This window comes from Sander vitreus, chromosome 8, assembly GCF_031162955.1.
Source record: "Sander vitreus isolate 19-12246 chromosome 8, sanVit1, whole genome shotgun sequence".
NCBI lineage: Eukaryota > Metazoa > Chordata > Actinopteri > Perciformes > Percidae > Sander > Sander vitreus.
In genome coordinates, this window is record NC_135862.1 from 36,224,287 (window position 1) to 36,242,256 (window position 17,970).

At 41.1% G+C, this 17,970-nt stretch overlaps 1 protein-coding gene across 1 annotated transcript; it reads right to left on the reverse strand.

Annotated features, from left to right (window-relative positions):
• Positions 1-1,754: 1,754 nt before the first annotated feature.
• klhl36 (kelch-like family member 36) lies at positions 1,755-14,929 on the reverse strand. Its single transcript, XM_078258038.1, has 9 exons — positions 14,633-14,929; positions 14,097-14,144; positions 13,088-13,282; positions 12,402-12,524; positions 9,257-9,478; positions 5,965-6,270; positions 4,716-4,940; positions 3,314-3,471; positions 1,755-2,650 (listed from the first exon to the last, which is right to left on the reverse strand). The coding sequence occupies exons 2-9, from the start codon at positions 14,142-14,144 to the stop codon at positions 2,113-2,115; spliced, it is 1,815 nt and encodes a 604-aa protein (XP_078114164.1). The 5' UTR covers positions 14,633-14,929; the 3' UTR covers positions 1,755-2,112.
• Positions 14,930-17,970: the final 3,041 nt, after the last annotated feature.

The following is a 17,970-nucleotide window of genomic DNA, read 5'->3' on the forward strand; positions in this document are numbered from 1 at the left end:
GGAAAATATCCGCGGGTCGGGTCGGGTCGGGTCGGGTCCGGTTCGGGCTCGGTCAGAGAATCTAAACTCTAGTTGTTACTATGGCTTCTGTGTGATCTGTGCCTTTACTATTATTATTGACTTGTTACCATTTTATTATCATCGCTCTGTTTTTCTTCTCTTCTATATTGTGTTGTCTTTAGAGGTTCTGGAGAGAGTTGACAGGTGAAATGGACTGGTATTTTCATACAATTTGCCATTACTGCCACCTGCTAGTGAGTTGCTTGTATGGGAGAAAAAGGAACTATTTTGTGAAATGGTCTGAAAGTTAAAATAGATTATATTCATACAATTAGCCTTTGTTGCCACTAAGTACATAATATGCCATAATAAAACCACTGTAGATTGAGCACTGTAAAACGGTAACAGCTTGTTTTTAAAAACAATGCATCTTAAAAATGACAACTCGTCCCTAGAAATTCTTTTATGAATATAAAGGTCCCTGGCACAGAAAAAGGTTGGGAACCGCTGCTGCAAAGCACTTTGGATCAACTGTGTTGTGTGTAAAATGCTTTATAAATAAAGTTGATTTGATTCAGCTTCCAAATGTGATCGTAATGAATGTGACCAACACATTTTAGGGCATTAATAAGCTCTGAAAAGTGACTTTTCTAATGTTTTCATGTTGTGAATAAAAAAAACTATATGTTTGTGTTTACACAATCAATCAGATTCTGTTTTAATGAAAGGCAATTTGACAGGTTAATACTTACAAATGCAAAGGCCAACAAAACATTCTGAAACATTCATGACATTTTTGTACAATATACAATAGTGAACATTATCATTTCCTTACATACACTCTCTGTATATGTGTTAAGGTAGGCAGTGCGGGATGGACCTTGAAAACGCACAAAACTACATGTGCTTTGGTTTCTAAAGGCCCTGACACACCAAGGCGACCGCTGGCCATTGGTCCAAGTTGGGCGGGTGGCGTGGCGTCGGCCGAACAGCGATTCATCTGATGGGCTGTACAGCTTGGAAACGCTAGTGAGGAAAACAAACAAACGACTGTGAGAGGCACACGGAAAACCAATGATCCCGAGTTCACCGTCAGCGAGGTATTCTGCTCTGGGCCTGCAAGTATCGTGTGTAACAGAGATAGACTATGCAAAGATGCAACAGACTGGGATAGACCAGATGAGCCTCTCAGCTGCATTTGTGTATAAGTGGGCATTCACACCACCTGCGTCAGCCATCAGATGGTGCCTCTATCGCTGCCACGAAAATGTTTTAAAAAACTGTAGGTAAAAAAAAACACAAGCACTGAACCGCCCGGGAGTGTAACAGCTGAATGTTTACCACACAACAAAGCACATTCGGATCGTCTCTTCTCTTTCTCTGTAAAATAAAGCTGCATTCAAGTGCGGTCGGTAATGTCGAGATCTATAAAAGATCAGACATAAAACAGCAAATATAAAGTCTACTTATTGGGGGGTTGACGAACACAACAGGAGTTCACACAAATGAGCCGTTTCAGTGGCACTTTCACACCGCCGCACCACCCTGCAGAAAATCGCCAGATCTCGGTTTCCTGGTGTGAAAGCAGCCGAAGTCCTGCAAAGCAGACTGACCCTTGGAGCTGGAATGAGGATTATGAGGGACTTCACTGATTTGTTTGGTGATGTGGCCTACCGCGATGGTCCCCTGACCCAATATCGGACATATATCTGACTAAGTGTGTCTGTACAGTGTTCATGCTCAGGCATACAGTATGTTACTGAACTGTAGGTCTTGTAGGAGATGTTCCACAAATGAAAGCAGAGTGAATTCTGTTTTCTTTCCCATTCCACTAACTAATCAGTGTTGGGTGTTCTTTCCCAAAAGAAATTGGTAACCATTATTACCACTTCTCTTCCCTTTTTTGATGCTGCAGTCCCCCTGAGATTGTGAGAAAATGAATAGGGCCATAACAAAATATGTATCTTATATAAAAAGAAAATGATTTTGTATCAGAAATATGTATCAGTCTCTGTCTCAGCCAAAAGTCAGGCCCTGTATTTTTGAACAAGAAAAAGTCCCTCATCACAGCTGTTACATAGGGTGTAATCTTCCTTTTATCCCTTTTCCCACCTAGTTCTTCTTCTCCAGAGAGGGTGATGATGGTGAGGGCTTCAAAGTGCACACACATGCTGAGGCCCCTGCGGTGCATTTCGGCAGGTCGGGTCCCCTGGACCATGAGCGCATGAAAGGGTCGTACACCTGAGTGGCTCTGGAGAACACCATACCCTCCCAGCTGTAGCCCCCGAGCACGTAGATCCTGCCTGCCCAGACTGCAAGCCCCGCCTCGCTGTTGGGCAGCAGTAGCTGTGACACCCGGGTCCACTGACCGCTGCGTGGGTTGTAAGATTCCACTTGCAGGATGTCGAAGCGCTCAGTGGTGTCTGCGTTGTCATCGCTGCCCCCTATGGCGTAGATGAGGTGGTTAAGGGAGGCCATGCAATGCCAGCCCCGGGCCACAGACATGGGCTGTTGTTCCACCCACACCTCACCGTACCGGGGTGGATTATAACTCAGGAAATCTCTGCGGTACGGGCCGATCTGATAGTCGTGACCGCCTGAGATGCAGACTACACCATGGTGGACCGTCCCAGCATGGGCATAAGTAGACCTAGAGAAGACAGGATTCAAAAAGCCAAATTTAGCACTGCAAAGAAACAATAGTACAATATTACAATGTGAAATAGTATTATATGATCTGCTTGTGTGCTTTCATTTCACGCACAAGCAGATCAGTTTCTTCTCCTGAAAATCTCTCCTTCCTGCTCAGCAAATCCTCCATCATAACAGCAATGCTCCAAGGTCCAAACGCGCCTGGCTTTTAAAGGGAATGGGAGATGATCTCTGATTGGTTGACTGCATGTTACGCCCAAAACACACCTCTGATTAATGAAGACACTAAGAACAACCCTTTAGAACCATGCCCCCGGCACACGGACCCTTTTTCCACCGTTAAACTAGCAAAAGTGGATTTGTACACGCCCTAAACACACCTGGGTCAGGCGCTTCACGCCGTGTGCTTAGATCGTTAAAATAGGGCCCTAAATGTCTACAGCTATACTAAGCTAAGGCTGACAGGCCCTGGCCAATTGCAGCAGAATTCCAAAAAAAAAAAACGATTAACACACACACACACACACGGTCTGGTACTACTAACCTATTGGTAGTGCGATTACATCCTGGGGGAACCACAAATGCCAAATCTCATAGCAATCCAATCATGAGAAAAAGTTGCCCGTGAAGCAGCAGACCCAGTAGTAAAATGTGTTCCTACCTGGGCAGTCCTGCCACGTAGGACCAGCTGTCCTCAGCGGGACTGTAAATCTCCACAGAGGACAACGTTCCGGTGTCATTCCTCCCACCCACGGCAATCAGGAACTCTCCCACCGCCCCCAGGTAAAAATCTGCTCGCCGCTCGTTCATTGGAGCACCCTGGGAAAGCATCACAGTGTCAATGTGTATGGTCTACACAGCTGCCAAAAGACAAGCACAACTAACAGGAAGCGAGAACAAAAGAGCAAATAATAGCAGCTGGAAGATTGGGAATCTTCTTTTACTCTGATGCCTCCTCAAATAACTTTAGTTTGGTGTGGTGGTATTTGTGTCACAGAACATAAAATACAAATTACATTGAAGAAATACAAAAATACATGTGAGAGTGAGGTAGAAACCTGCAATGGCTTATTCAACAACCACAACCAAAAGAAGATACACAAATGTAGACATACAAAATCAAAAATACATTTTAAGTGTTAGCAAAGTTTCATAAACAATGTAATAAAGAGAATACATGTAGAGAAACAGAAATAATTGCCCTATTTACAGTACAAACAAAGAGGTTTCCCCAAAACCACACAGTTAAGACAGCAGGGCATTTCTTCTATTTTTTGTGCGCCTTTTAACGTTTTTGTGGGTTAAATCCCACGTTTTTGTCTCTTTTTTCAAAGTTCTTTTGTCAAATTTTTCTTTTTTCAAATGTTAAAACATTAAATGAAACACCCAAATTCAATGAAAGTAGTGGACTGATCATTTATTTTCCTTGTGAAGAGCGTTGTAGGGAACTGTCCACGTTACTCATTTTTGAAAATTTGAAACCCAAATTCCTGATATAGAAACTCTTTGAAAATGGGACAACATTCATCAGTAACACTTTACTTAAAGGTTATCTACATATGAGTGAAATGACACTGTCATGAACACATGACACAAATCCTAACACTAACAACATTTATGACTTGTTTATAATGTTTATGACACGTTCATGACAGTGTCATGTCACTCTTATGTAGATACCTGCAAGTAAAGTGTAACCCATTCATCATTTAACATTAATCAACGTTTCTGTAAATGCACTAGTGTTAGCCAGGCGGCTTAATTTCAACTCTAGTCCTAGTAACCTAGTATGCATGAGTTTATGGTGGGAGGAAAGCAGAGCACCCAGAGGAAACCCATGCAAACACGGGGAGAACATGCAAATTTCCACACAGAAAGACCCTGCCCTGGACCGGGGATCGAACTCTGCAGCGCCAACTCGCTGTGAAGTGCCAGAAGTGCTAACCACTGAGCCAACGTGCCGCCTTAAAAAGCTTGCCGACCCCTGCTATACTGTATACACTTCATTTGTAAACTGAGAAGTATTCGACAAGGAGAATGGAAGTGGCTCTTTGGTACAGTACCGTGGTCCACTGGTTGTGGCGGGGGTCGTATCTGTGCAGGTTACAGGCAGCGTCTCCACCGTTGTCCCTGGACAAGCTGCCGCCAGCAGTGAAGATGAAGCCCCCCAGCACTGCCAGGCGGTGGTGGCTCCGCTGGGACGGCAGCGCAGTTTCCACCACCCAGTTTTTCGTTTCAACGTCCAACCAGCAAACATTGGCGCTTAGCTCCTCTCCACGTTCTGACACCTCGGGTAGTAAAGGGAGGAGGTTACAGGAATCCATGTTAGGTAGGGATGGAACGATACTCTCATCTCACGTTTCGATGCAGTTTACGACATTTGACTTTCTCACAATTTGGTCCAATTCAGGCACTGATTAGGGCTATAATATCTTAAACAAAAAGAAAATATTTATTTCTTTAGAATTGAGAACAAATATTCTAAATGAACAAATTTTCTAGAAAATAAATAAAGAATGTAAATGGTTACATTTTGATACCTCTAAAAATTAAAGGTGCCCTGCCACATCTATTTCATGACTTTGTGTTAATGTCTGAAGTTCTGCCATGGACTCTGTAACCTTGGTTACCTTGTTTCAAGCCATTCTAGCGTGGTATAGAAAGCCTGCAGGAAGACTTAGCTCAATTTGTACCAGTTCTCATTAATATTCAACGAGCTAAGCTGCTCGACTCTGATTGGCTAACAGCTGGCCAATGAGAGCCTGGCTATCAGCATCCTTTACCCAGCGCAACTGGGCGAGCTCATGAATAGTAATGAGCTCAGGCAACATGATGTCAGACTGACCACCTTTTGTAATTTGTCTGATTTCTCCTCTTATTTCTTTTCAGTGGCTAGAGCTGACAGAGGAGGTAGCAGTTCATTTTCACATTCACCACATAACACAAACACCTAACATATTTTAAAAAATGCAAGTAAAAACGGTTTTGTGTGGCAGGGCACCTTTAAGTCATCATTATTATCAAAGTAGACTCACATTGCCAGACCTTACTCCACAGCGCTGCGGAGGAGGGCTAGTCCACACAGCATTCTGCGATGGGAGAAAACGTACACATGTTCCACCAAAACAAGTTCCTTCCTGAGACTATTTAGCAGAGGCACCATTGCTGCTTCCGCCACTTGGTGCCGTTTGTGACGCTTGTGATTGGTTTAAAGAAATGCCAATAAACCACCTTCCTCCACAGTGCTGTGTAGGAAGGTCTGGCAATGCGAGACTATCATCAAAGTGATCGGTCACCATCACATATGGGTACCTCTCCTCCAATCAGCAGTAGGCGCTCTACACCTCCCCTCGGCGCGGTGCGTCCTGTTTGCAGGAGCGGCTGGGCGCTGGGCCTGGCGTGATATGCCACAGCTTCCTCCAGCAGGGCCTCGCAGCTGGCATCCTCCCTCAGCAGGGCTCGCACTGCCGGCAGCACTCGGCCCACCAGGTCCTCCGCTGGCACCAGAGGGAGGCGGATGTGGGAGAGGAGCTGTGCGGCGTGGGCAGTCCGCTTAGGAGTCTGGCTGAGCCACTGCAGGGTGGCCTGGAGAAGCGCCTCCTCACTGTCATGCTGAACCTGAAGATGATGAGAGGAGCACAGATATTTATTGTAGATATCTGTATTTATATTCTAACAAGAATAAACATTTTAGATATCTGCAATAGGATTCTTACTAGAAAAATCTCCAATTCCAAATATCCGTTATGTAATTTGGAATATGTAAACATTTTGCATTGCCAGACCTTCCTCCACAGCACTGCAGAGGAAGGTCTGGCTAGTCCACACAACTTTCCGGGATGAAAGAAAAATCACGCTCTGGTTTATTGGCATTTCTTGAAACCAATCACAATCATTTTGGGCCGGATGGAGCCACGGTGCCTCTGCTAAATAGTCTCAGGAAGGAACTTGTTTTGGTGGAACATGTGGACGTTCAAAAGTAGTTTTAGTCGTTCAACAGAAAACTCAGATTGGACAGATAGTCTAGCTAGCTGTCTGGATTTACCCTGCAGAGATCTGAGGAGCAGTTAACCATAGTCCTCACAAATCCACCCGAGGTTAGAACGCTAACACAGAGACAGAGGAAGGGGACGGACATCTGGCTGAAAAGGACATCGGCGGCATCGGAGCAATCCCGGAAGTGGAACATCGTGGATATAGATTAGACTAGTACAAATGTAATTACAGATATCCACACTAGGCATTAAGACAACATTTGATTTATGACTAGAAACAATGCAATGAGAGGATATAAGTTTTTCATTTAGAATATCTGAAATAAAAAAAGAAGACTAGAAACATTTGGATGGTAGATATCTGAAATTGGAGTTCTTCCTTGTAGGAATTATCCTGTAAATATCTAGAATGTTGATTCTGGATAGAAAGACGTTTTGGATATCTGAAAACAAAAAAGCCACAGTGACGCCATTTGCCCAAGGAAGAATGTTCATTGTGGATATCTGAAATTTTCTTTTTCACTGGAAAGAATTGAATTACGGATACAGTCAGGTCCATAAATATTGGGACATCGACACAATTCTAATCTTTTTGGCTCTATACACCACCACAATGGAGTTGAAATGAAACGAACAAGATGTGCTTTAACTGCAGACTTTCAGCTTTAATTTGAGGGTATTTACATCCAAATCAGGTGAACGGTGTAGGAATTACAACAGTTTGTATATGTGCCTCCCACTTTTAAAGGGACCAAAAGTAATGGGACAGATCAACAATCATAAATCAAACTTTCACTTTTTAATACTTGGTTGCAAATCCTTTGCATTCAATTCCAGCCTGAAGTCTGGAAGGCATAGACATCACCAGACGCTGGGTTTCATCCCTGGTGATGCTCTGCCAGGCCTCAACTGCAACTGTCTTCAGTTCCTGCTTGTTCTTGGGGCATTTTCCCTTCAGTTTTGTCTTCAGCAAGTGAAATGCATGCTCAATCGGATTCAGGTCAGGTGATTGACTTGGCCATTGCATAACATTCCACTTCTTTCCCTTAAAATACTCTTTGGTTGCTTTCGCAGTATGCTTCGGGTCATTGTCCATCTGCACTGTGAAGCGCCGTCCAATGAGTTCTGAAGCATTTGGCTGAATATGAGCAGATAATATTGCCCGAAACACTTCAGAATTCATCCTGCTGCTTTTGTCAGCAGTCACATCATCAATAAATACAAGAGAAGCAGTTCCATTGGCAGCCATACATGCCCACGCCATGACACTACCACCACCATACTTCACTGATGAGGTGGTATGCTTTGGATCATGAGCAGTTCCTTTTCTTCTCCATACTCTTCTCTTCCCATCACTCTGGTACAAGTTGATCTTTGTCTCATCTGTCCATAGGATGTTGTTCCAGAAATGTGAAGGCTTTTTTTAGATGTTGTTTGGCAAACTCTAATCTGGCCTTCCTGTTTTTGAGGCTCACCAATGGTTTATATCTTGTAGTGAACCCTCTGTATTCACTCTGGTGAAGTCTTCTCTTGATTGTTGACTTTGACACACATACACCTGGAGAGTGTTCTTGATCTGGCCAACTGTTGTGAAGGGTGTTTTCTTCACCAGGGAAAGTATTCTTCGGTCATCCACCACAGTTGTTTTCCGTGGTCTTCCGGGTCTTTTGGTGTTGCTGAGCTCACCGGTGCGTTCTTTCTTTTTTAAGAATGTTCCAAACAGTTGATTTGGCCACACCTAATGTTTTTGCTATCTCTCTGATGGGTTTGTTTAGATTTTTCAGCCTAATGATGGCTTGCTTCACTGATAGTGACAGCTCTTTGGATCTCATATTGAGAGTTGACAGCAACAGATTCCAAATGCAAATAGCACACTTGAAATGAACTCTGGACCTTTTATCTGCTCCTTGTAAATGGGATAATGAGGGAATAACACACACCTGGCCATGGAACAGCTGAGCAGCCAATTGTCCCATTACTTTTGGTCCCTTAAAAAGTGGGAGGCACATATACAAACTGTTGTAATTCCTACACCGTTCACCTGATTTGGATGTAAATACCCTCAAATTAAAGCTGAAAGTCTGCAGTTAAAGCACATCTTGTTCGTTTCATTTCAACTCCATTGTGGTGGTGTATAGAGCCAAAAAGATTAGAATTGTGTCGATGTCCCAATATTTATGGACCTGACTGTATTTGCAATACATATCCAGTCTAGCTATTAAATGTTAAAACCACCACTTATACATTTTTAAGGATGTTAAGATCTTAAATTTTGTTTTGACTAAATTCACTAACAAAGTTGAATATATCTTGAAACACAATTACTAGTAAGAACGTTATTGTGGATGTCTTTAATTACCATTCTGACTAGTGAGAATATAATTTTGACAAGGAGAAATGCTATTATGGATATCTAAAAGCTAATTATAGATAAGAGTGTGGTTTGATTAAATGTTAAAACAGCATGACCCCTTACCCCATATCTAAGCCCTTTTCCCCAAACGATGCAGATGCCATGTTGTGTCCAGGTGAGATTGTTTTGTTAACCGCTGTTTCCGTGGTCAAGAATAAATGTTCAATGTCACACATAAACAACGTAGAGTAATTACCTGGCCACTGGAGAGGTAGGACGTGAGTTTGTGCAAAGGAATGCTGTGAAGGAAATCGGGGGTGAAAGAGAGGGTGGCAAAGCGCGCGAGGATGAAGTTGTCGATGCAGGTCTCGAGTGGCTTCAGGCTGTAGAGCAGCGCCAGCTCCTGAAGGTGCAGGTAGTTGTCTTCACTCAGCTCCGTCTCCAGGTACTGGCAGCAGACATCCACCACTCGACACACCTGAACAACAGCAGCCTTTTACATCTCACAGGTCTTTCAAATAATTAAAAACCTTTGTTTCCATCATAATATATAGTTATTTTAATCTCCTAACAATTTAAAGGGTAACACTTTATTTTAACCTCTGTTATTAAGCATTTATAAGCACTATAGAAACTATCCATAAACGCACCGCAACACACTATGTCTGGTTATTAACAGGGCATTTTTTAAACGTCTTTGTAAACAACTAGAACTCATCCTATCAATAGGGCAGGGTATTGCCAAAAAGATTCAAATACCGGTGCTGATACAGATACCGTGACTTTGATACCTATTTTACAAAATCCATTTTAACCAAAATAAATCACACCTATGAAGCATTCTAAAGGTAGAATATGTAGTGAGTATCAGCTCACTGTAAACACACAGTGTTGAAGGTTGGCCCCTCTTCCCCGGGACTCACAACCATTATAGGATTTGTATAGCATTGTATACTAATTATATTAAATTGTAATGTATCATATTGTATCATTTGTAATATAGTGTTTTGAAAGCGATCTGTACAGTGTAGATTCTACGTGACAGCTATTAGAGGATGGATACCCGACCGGCCGGGTTCGGACAGATATTTAGAAATGATGTTCGGGTTCGGGTCGGGCATGGTCATGTCAGCGCGATAAGGCACGGAACATTTTAAATTTAAAAAAAGATTATTATGTAGGTAGCCAATGGGCCTGTTTCACTTGATGCAAAAGTTAGTTTTTGTGATTAAAATTAATTTAAAATATTACTCTAACATCCGTCTTTCTGTGCGCGGAAATTTGTTTATGTAGACGTGACAACGAAACACGTGCATATTAGGCTACATGGCAGCGGGTGTAGCAGTGAGCACAACTTTAGCGCTGCTGGCAGGACCATCGAGCAGAGGAGGACAGCCTTGAAGCCATCCACCGTTAATACAATCCTTTTTCTGCATAAGAACATGGATTAGCCTACATTTTGATGGATGGATTATGTAAATAGATCCCATGGTGCAGTTTAGTAGCCTATACAGTTTTCGAGGAAAATGGTAAGAGTGATTTTCATTTCCTTTGCTGGGGACAGCAAAGTAACATTATTCATTAAGAGACCTAGGCCCACAGAACCTCTTGTGTGAATTTTTTGGATTTTGTTCTGTTAGCTTGGACCACTTTTGGTAGGCCTATGTTAATTTACACATGGAAGGGCAGGGAGGGGTGCTCTCCCCTCATGCTTTCCATGTATGCACGTGGAAGTGCAGGGAGGCCCCAGAACAGAGCCATACCGCCAAATACAAATACAAATTGCAGATGAATGATCTATTTTGACAAAGTGGTCCTGGCTGAAATTCCTACTGGGTGATAAGTGATAATGTAGAGGGATTACTATTGTATTAGTCTATACATTGTTTCTTTTGAGGAAAGCAATGCATAGTATACCTTTAAGTGGCATATAAAAAGTTATCGATTCATTTGATAACACTGTATAACATATGTTTCAGTAGTTTTAAATACACTGTAAGCTAGGGCTGGGTGTCGTTCAAAGTAACATAGTGTTCTTCCTGCATGCCTCTACTACATGTAGACAGCCAATCGCAAGCATTATTAGATCACGGTAGAAGCATGCTGCATGCTTATACGCTCACTGACGCTGATAAGATTTACTCCTTAGGACAAGGCGTTTTTCGATGCTCGATACTATGGAGGCGATTTGGTCGGTGCCTAAAAAGTACTAAGAGACAAGCAAGCAGTAGGAAGGTACCCAGCCCTACTGTAACCAGTTGAATATGTGTACAAGTAGTTGTTAAAGGCTTCATAATACACAGTAAAATAACTATCATACAATTGTTATTCATTACAAAATATTTTAAATGTTGACCGACAAAGGATTTGTACATTATGTGCATAAATAAATGCTAAATAATACAATTGAAAGAATATAACTAACAAAGTCTCCCTCTAGAATGAATGAGCAACACTTCCTCTAACTTCACTTGCCACTGCCAACCTTGCCCACATTTTACACCGGAATTTTTTGTCCCTTTTTGGTTTTCTTTTTATTACAACACTGCAAAATATCTACAGTAGCTGATTCCATTTTGTTGAAACTGGGGAAGGTAATGCATTCTCACCATTTAGTTTTGGCCTATAGCTGAGCCAAAACCCGTTTGTCCTTCTGTCTTTCACATACAGTGTAATCTGGCATACCCAGACATATCTCCACAGTGCTGTGTCAGCGCTGGAGTATGGTCTGGCTACATCCCTTATCATTCTGGGAAAGGGGAAAAGAAACCTTCTGGCTGTTTGCATTCCTTTACTCGAGGCCCGCAGGACAAATCCGGCCCCTCGCAAATTTTGATACAGCCCACATATTAATTTAAGTTCCCCATGGATGTTGAAAAACTGTTTTTCAAACTGCAATAATTTGGCAGATTTTCTAACTTTTAGAAATTGCCACAGAAACAGAGAGTTTTTTTTTTTATATTCAGGCTGTGAAACAGGGTGTTGTGAATGTGGAAGCCTACTTTAAAATGAATTAAAGTTTTGCTTAATGTGCTAAATTCTATCATGGCTAAGGAACGTTTTTTTCTGACTTTTTTAGCAATTATTTTCACCAAACAGTAAGTGAGAAGACTATACGAGACACACAATAATACAGTCAAAAATATTTGACTTTTCTGATTAAATAAAAGCATGTCAATAAACTCTACATGTCTGGCCCTTGATGTGATTCTCATTTTCCAGTGTGGCCCTCTGGGAAGTTGAGTTTGACGGATGCAGCAACGGTGCCCTTGCAAAATAGAAAGTGGAAATCCGGCAAGTGAGAGACACACTAGATGTCAGGCTTTATCCCAGCACCGTACATCCGAAAGATATCTATCTATCTATCTATCTATCTATCTATCTATCTATCAGTTTCTAACCTGCAGATGGTGGGCAGCTTCCAGCACATGTTCAATGTTTTCTTCATCCAATGGCAGCTCTCCGGTGTACAGGAAGTCCACTACAGTGTTCAGACCGGTGTAGGACATGCCAACCAGCTCCACCTGCGAACGGGAAGACAACAATGGCTGTTAATCAGGAGTGGGACATATGATAATATCTGGTTACTCCATCCCACTACACATTTATCACAGCAAATGAGCTATCTTAACCCTCATGTTTTCCTCGGGTCAAATTTGACCCATTTTTAAAGTTTTTTATATCAGAAAATATGGGACGTCAAATTAAGCGCCAAAAATGTAAAAAGAAAAAAAGAAAAAAAGAAAAAATAACAACAAAATGTTGGAACAGCAACAAACAGTGGTGGGGGGTCTGGGTGTCCTCCCCGAGGAAAATCTTGAGCATCAAAGACTTCATTTCCTGCATTCTGACACACTTGTATGCACCAGTTCACGGTGGAAATACCTTTATTTAGCCTATAGATTTTCTAAATGTTCTGCTTTCGATCTGTTTTGCTGGAAACGGATGTGATGTCGTCATTGCCGTCAGCGGTACCGTAAATATCACAATATATACGTGAATCGATTTAGCTCCCATTGTTCAAATGATCTATAGAGTTCCCTGATATTCCCCAGTGTAGAAACATTCTTTGCGTCATGCTACGTACCTCCTCCTGGCGTTGCTCCCTCATGCCCAAGGTGAACATGGCGTGGAAGTATGGGCTTGAGAGGGCCAGCAGGGCTCGGTGAGCAGGGATCCGCTGCTTGTCAGCCACCAGCACCACATCACAGAAGTGGCTGTGCTGCCGCTGCTTGTTGAGGCCCCGCAACACCTCCACACCTTGATCCACAAAGTGGAACACCTGCCAGCACAACACGTCTGTTGGAGGTCTTGGGAGAGCTTTTTTACTCTCTCCAAAGGGTTATAATTTCACATCCTGCACTGCTAAAACTTAAATTTCTAGTCATAGTTCTATTATCTTTACTGTTACTATAAGAAGTATAAGTATCTTTATCAGTGTCTATGTGTCCCATCCGGCAATTGAAGTCTGAAAAATGTAATGAATTGCAATATATCGCAATAAGTTTAAAATCTCAATAATATCGAGGGGCCTCTGGGGATTCCCACCCCTACAGTCTTCCTGCATTTGAAGGGATAAAATAACATTTTAAATTTAAAATATATCACTGGTCATTCTACAATTTTCTACAGACTTAAACACATGCAATCAGACAGAATAATTTGAAAGATTGTCAAAATAAGACAACAATTCTACCCGTAGGGGCATTAAAGGTAGTGGAGTTTCAGATCATTATTGGCTTTATTTAGATGGGCCTGTCCCTGGGTTGATTGTGTTATGCAATCAATAATATTGATAGGACACGCACAATGACTTTTGGTGCAAAACACTGACTGTAAACTTAACTGTGTTTGTTTACAAGAAAACTCCACATGGTACCTTTTATTATAGGTGCTGCTCACCACAGATAACTCAAAAATAAATGTTAAATGTTGTAACTGAATAAAAATGTAGAGAGACATTGACATGTGCACACTCTATTGACTGTCTTCTGAAACACTGTCCTGCCTCAGCAAGTGACACTTACCCCTGCAAGTGGGCTTCACTGTCACACACACACACACACACACACACACACACACATACACATACAGACCTGGGATTCACTGTCACTGATCCGCTGGGGCCGGGTTGGCATCATCATCTAAAGGACACACATGGACGCACACACACACACACACACACACACACACACACACACACACACACACACACACGCATATAGGCTAAGTACAATACAAACATATTTGGAACATATTCCTTAACATACCAAAGGTAAAACAAAACAAACACAAAACAAAAACCAATAACAACACACACACACACACACACACACACACACACACACACACACACACACTTGTGCATAATATGAGGTTATCATTAATCTTGCATACGACATTCATAGAGAATAGTTAAATAGGCCTACATGGGGAAGTGATATCAGTGATAGCAAACAGAAGAGTTAAGACATTTTTTATTAGTATTTGGGATTAAATACATTTACAGGTGTTCCTATACTAGGTTTAAAGAGCATTTTTGAACAAGCACACACACACACACACACACACACACACACACACACACACACACACACACACACACACACACACACACACACATAGTGCTTACATTTGGACGTATCGGGGAGCAGAAGGCATCTGAGTAGGTAACACTGTGATACAGTCAACAGCAGCTCTTGCTAGCGCATTTTAGCACATGAAGGACAAGCAGCTGCATTTTTTTTGGAGGAAACGATAACAATGCGACTCTTTTCAACGACGACACAAACTGCACCGCTTCCCGAAATAGTCTCTTGTAACACAGTCACTTCTTACAGATACATATTCCTGTAAATACAGTTTCTTAGACCACAGAAAGAGCTGAATAATGCAGAATATCGCCAGCTAGACTAAACACACGGGCTTCCGGTTTCTGTTTTCAAAATAAATGATTCTGTCTAATAAAAACAAACTGCAAACTAAAACATTGGAGTGATAATCATACAGTCTATGGTGATAATGAGAAGTACACGGTGAGAATGTATACGGTACAATATAACAACCCCCAAAACCTGACTGTGTGAAAGCTTCGTATACGGGTTCTAGTTGTTGTTGAAACATTTTCAATTTTTCTTTCTTTTTTATAAGTTGAAGAATAGTTTTAAAACATTGTTTTGTGCTAAAGTCACAGTGTGTTTTGGTAAATGTAAAGAAAGGACGCTGCACACAGGAACCAATGGTATATCAAAATGTAACTTTATGTCATTTTCACTTTGCCATTTTATTTTGAAGCCAAAACCTTGATGTTGTGATTGAATGCAAGTACATTCAAGACTGGCAATGTCACCGACCGTTTTAAAGACATTGAACTATTCCATGCTCAATACTAGGTAGGCGGTAATGAACTTGGATGTAACATAATTACTCCACACTGCAGCGACCAACAATAGAATACAAAAAAGACTATAGTTTGTTTTGTATGCGTCTTGCATTGCAATGTCCTAACTCTTAACGTGAACTGTTCCCAAGTATTTGAATGGCTCATTAATGTCCTGAAGCGAAGGGTTGATTTTGTTGCACATTTCTATGGTTAAGAAAAATAAACGCACAGACAAAAAATGACACAATGAGAGAGACAAACCATAGAGACAAACCATAGAGAAAAAACATAGAGACAAACCATAGAGAAAAAACATAAAGAAAAAACAGAGACAAAAGGTGCAATAGAGCAAGAAAAAATCGGGCTAAAACTGTACTGTACAGAATAGGCGATATAGGTCTTTGTTTTGTGTTTGTTTTGTTTTACCTTTGGTATGTTAAGGAATATGTTCCAAATATGTTTGTATTGTACTTAGTATATATGTTGCAAGATTAATATTAAGCTCTCATTATGCACACATCTGTCCGCGTGTGTGTGTGTGTGTGTGTGTGTGTGTGCGTGCGTGCGTGCGTGCGTGCGTGTGTGTGTGTGTGTGTGTGTGTGTGTGTGTGTGCATGAGTGTTGTTATTGCTCTTTGTTTTGTGTTTTTGTTAAGAAATATACTCTTAATTTGTTAGTATTGTACATATATGTTGTTGAGGACCCCCTTGAAAACGAGATGGTTCATCTCAAAGGGTTATCCCCAATAAAGAATTTCAGAATGAAGATGGATACACACAATTGTGATTTCCTTAATTGTTGACTGTTGATGTTCCCCCTCTAATATAACTGTATAACCCGTTTGAACTGTTAACAACTGAGTCATTGGCACTATTTTTGCTGTGATGGGTTGTTGGCGGACCAGCAGGTGGCGCGGTGATGCAGTGAAGACAACCCAGAGGGACCGAGCCCAGACCGGGTAGGTGTCAGTCATCAGAGAGAGCCGCTGGAGCTGCTAGAGGAGGAGGAAGAGACCTTTAGCCTCTGCTGCAGCCTACTGATACTTCATCACTGATACTTCATGTAGTGTACACATGCAACCCCTGCCCCTGGCTGACACATATTATTTTACTGAATTGTGTAGTTGTATAGTTTGTATTGTATTTAAGTATACAGTAACACTAGTCTTGTGTTGTAGGCCTACATAGTTAAGAATGTTGCAATCATCAACAGCATATCGCAATATTTTTTATTGTAACACAATACTTTTTGTACTCTATAACATAGTATACATTTAATTTAACTGAAATTAAACTATTGGTGGATTTTAATACCGCTGCACTGCCCAAGTTGCACAATTTAGCCCATGTAAAACCGGAAGTTTATGGATTTGCCTTCAGAATAAAACATGAATTATCTCTGAAAAAGAATAATTAATGAATTGGTATTAAAAAACAAAGCAATTGTACATCCAACAATATATAATTCCTCCTGGAATGTCACATATATCCTCATTCAATGCATCTTACAATTTTACTCTTTTATCGTTGTTGGTAATTATTTGTCATGTCTATTGAGGATTACTTTTTGAGATATAGCCCCATTCCTGCTCTACATTGTTCTTTCTCCTTTCCCCTCTTTGTCTCCTGACAGCAGAACTAATTCCAACCTCTCTGTCTCCCCCCATGTTCCTGCCTTTCCCCTGTATTGTTTCCAATGTGGAGAGAATGAATAACCATTCAGTGTAACCAGTAGCAAAAGAAAGCTGCCAATATAAAGTATGTTTGTTTGATGTTGTTTGTTTGGAATGATTTTCAAAGTATTTTCTTTCTGAAACCAGATCACTGTACGATGTATCTGTCGTGTAAAAACTGGATCATGACATCATGTAGGCAAAAACTAATAATGTCTCCACTGAAGCTGTCTTTTCCAGACTCATATAGCAAACGTGGCAAATGCCTTAGAAATAATAATAAATGGCTCATGAAGATAATAGGCTGTCAAATTAATGAGAAAATGTATTATTAAAAGGAAATAGTAAGTTATAACACCAGGCTCGTGAGAGGTGATGATTCTAAGGCTAATAGGCTTACGCTCGTTTTAATAATAAAAAATAAAAAAAGTTATGACGTACATGTGTGACTGCTAAATGTATCATTGCATTTATATTTGTATGTGAATAAATAATATTACAGTGGCGTTTTGGCTGCAGCCATTCTGGCCATTCTGCACTGTTCAATCCCTGCACTGTTCTCTTTTGCACTACCACCATTGCACACAGTCTACCATAGCGCCTTTAACTCTTCAAATTTCTGTGAGTGATTTTTATAACTTTACATTTCTGTGAGTGATTTTTTATGTATGTGAGATATATGTGTGTTTGTTGTGTTATGGTTGTCTAAGCTACTGGATGCCTAAAATTTCTCTCGGGATAACTAAAGTATCTATCTATCTATCTATCTATCTATCTATCTATCTATCTATCTATCTATCTATCCTCGACATGTTATACTTTATTTTGAAAGTCCTTACGGGAATATGAAGTTGTATGTTGTGTCTCACTTGACAACGGCCCTCACACCATTGACCATTGACAGGGAGAAGGTGAA

Excerpts from the sequence above, each read along its gene's own strand:
- klhl36 (XM_078258038.1), bottom strand. The coding sequence starts at position 14,144 with ATGATGATGCCAACCCGGCCCCAGCGGATCAGTGACAGTGAATCCCAG. Across the intron at positions 4,941-5,964 it reads TACTGCTGATTGGAGGAGAG|GTGTCAGAACGTGGAGAGGA; the intron begins GTACCCATATGT and ends TTACTACCCGAG. Across the intron at positions 2,651-3,313 it reads TACGTGGCAGGACTGCCCAG|GTCTACTTATGCCCATGCTG; the intron begins GTAGGAACACAT and ends TGTCTTCTCTAG.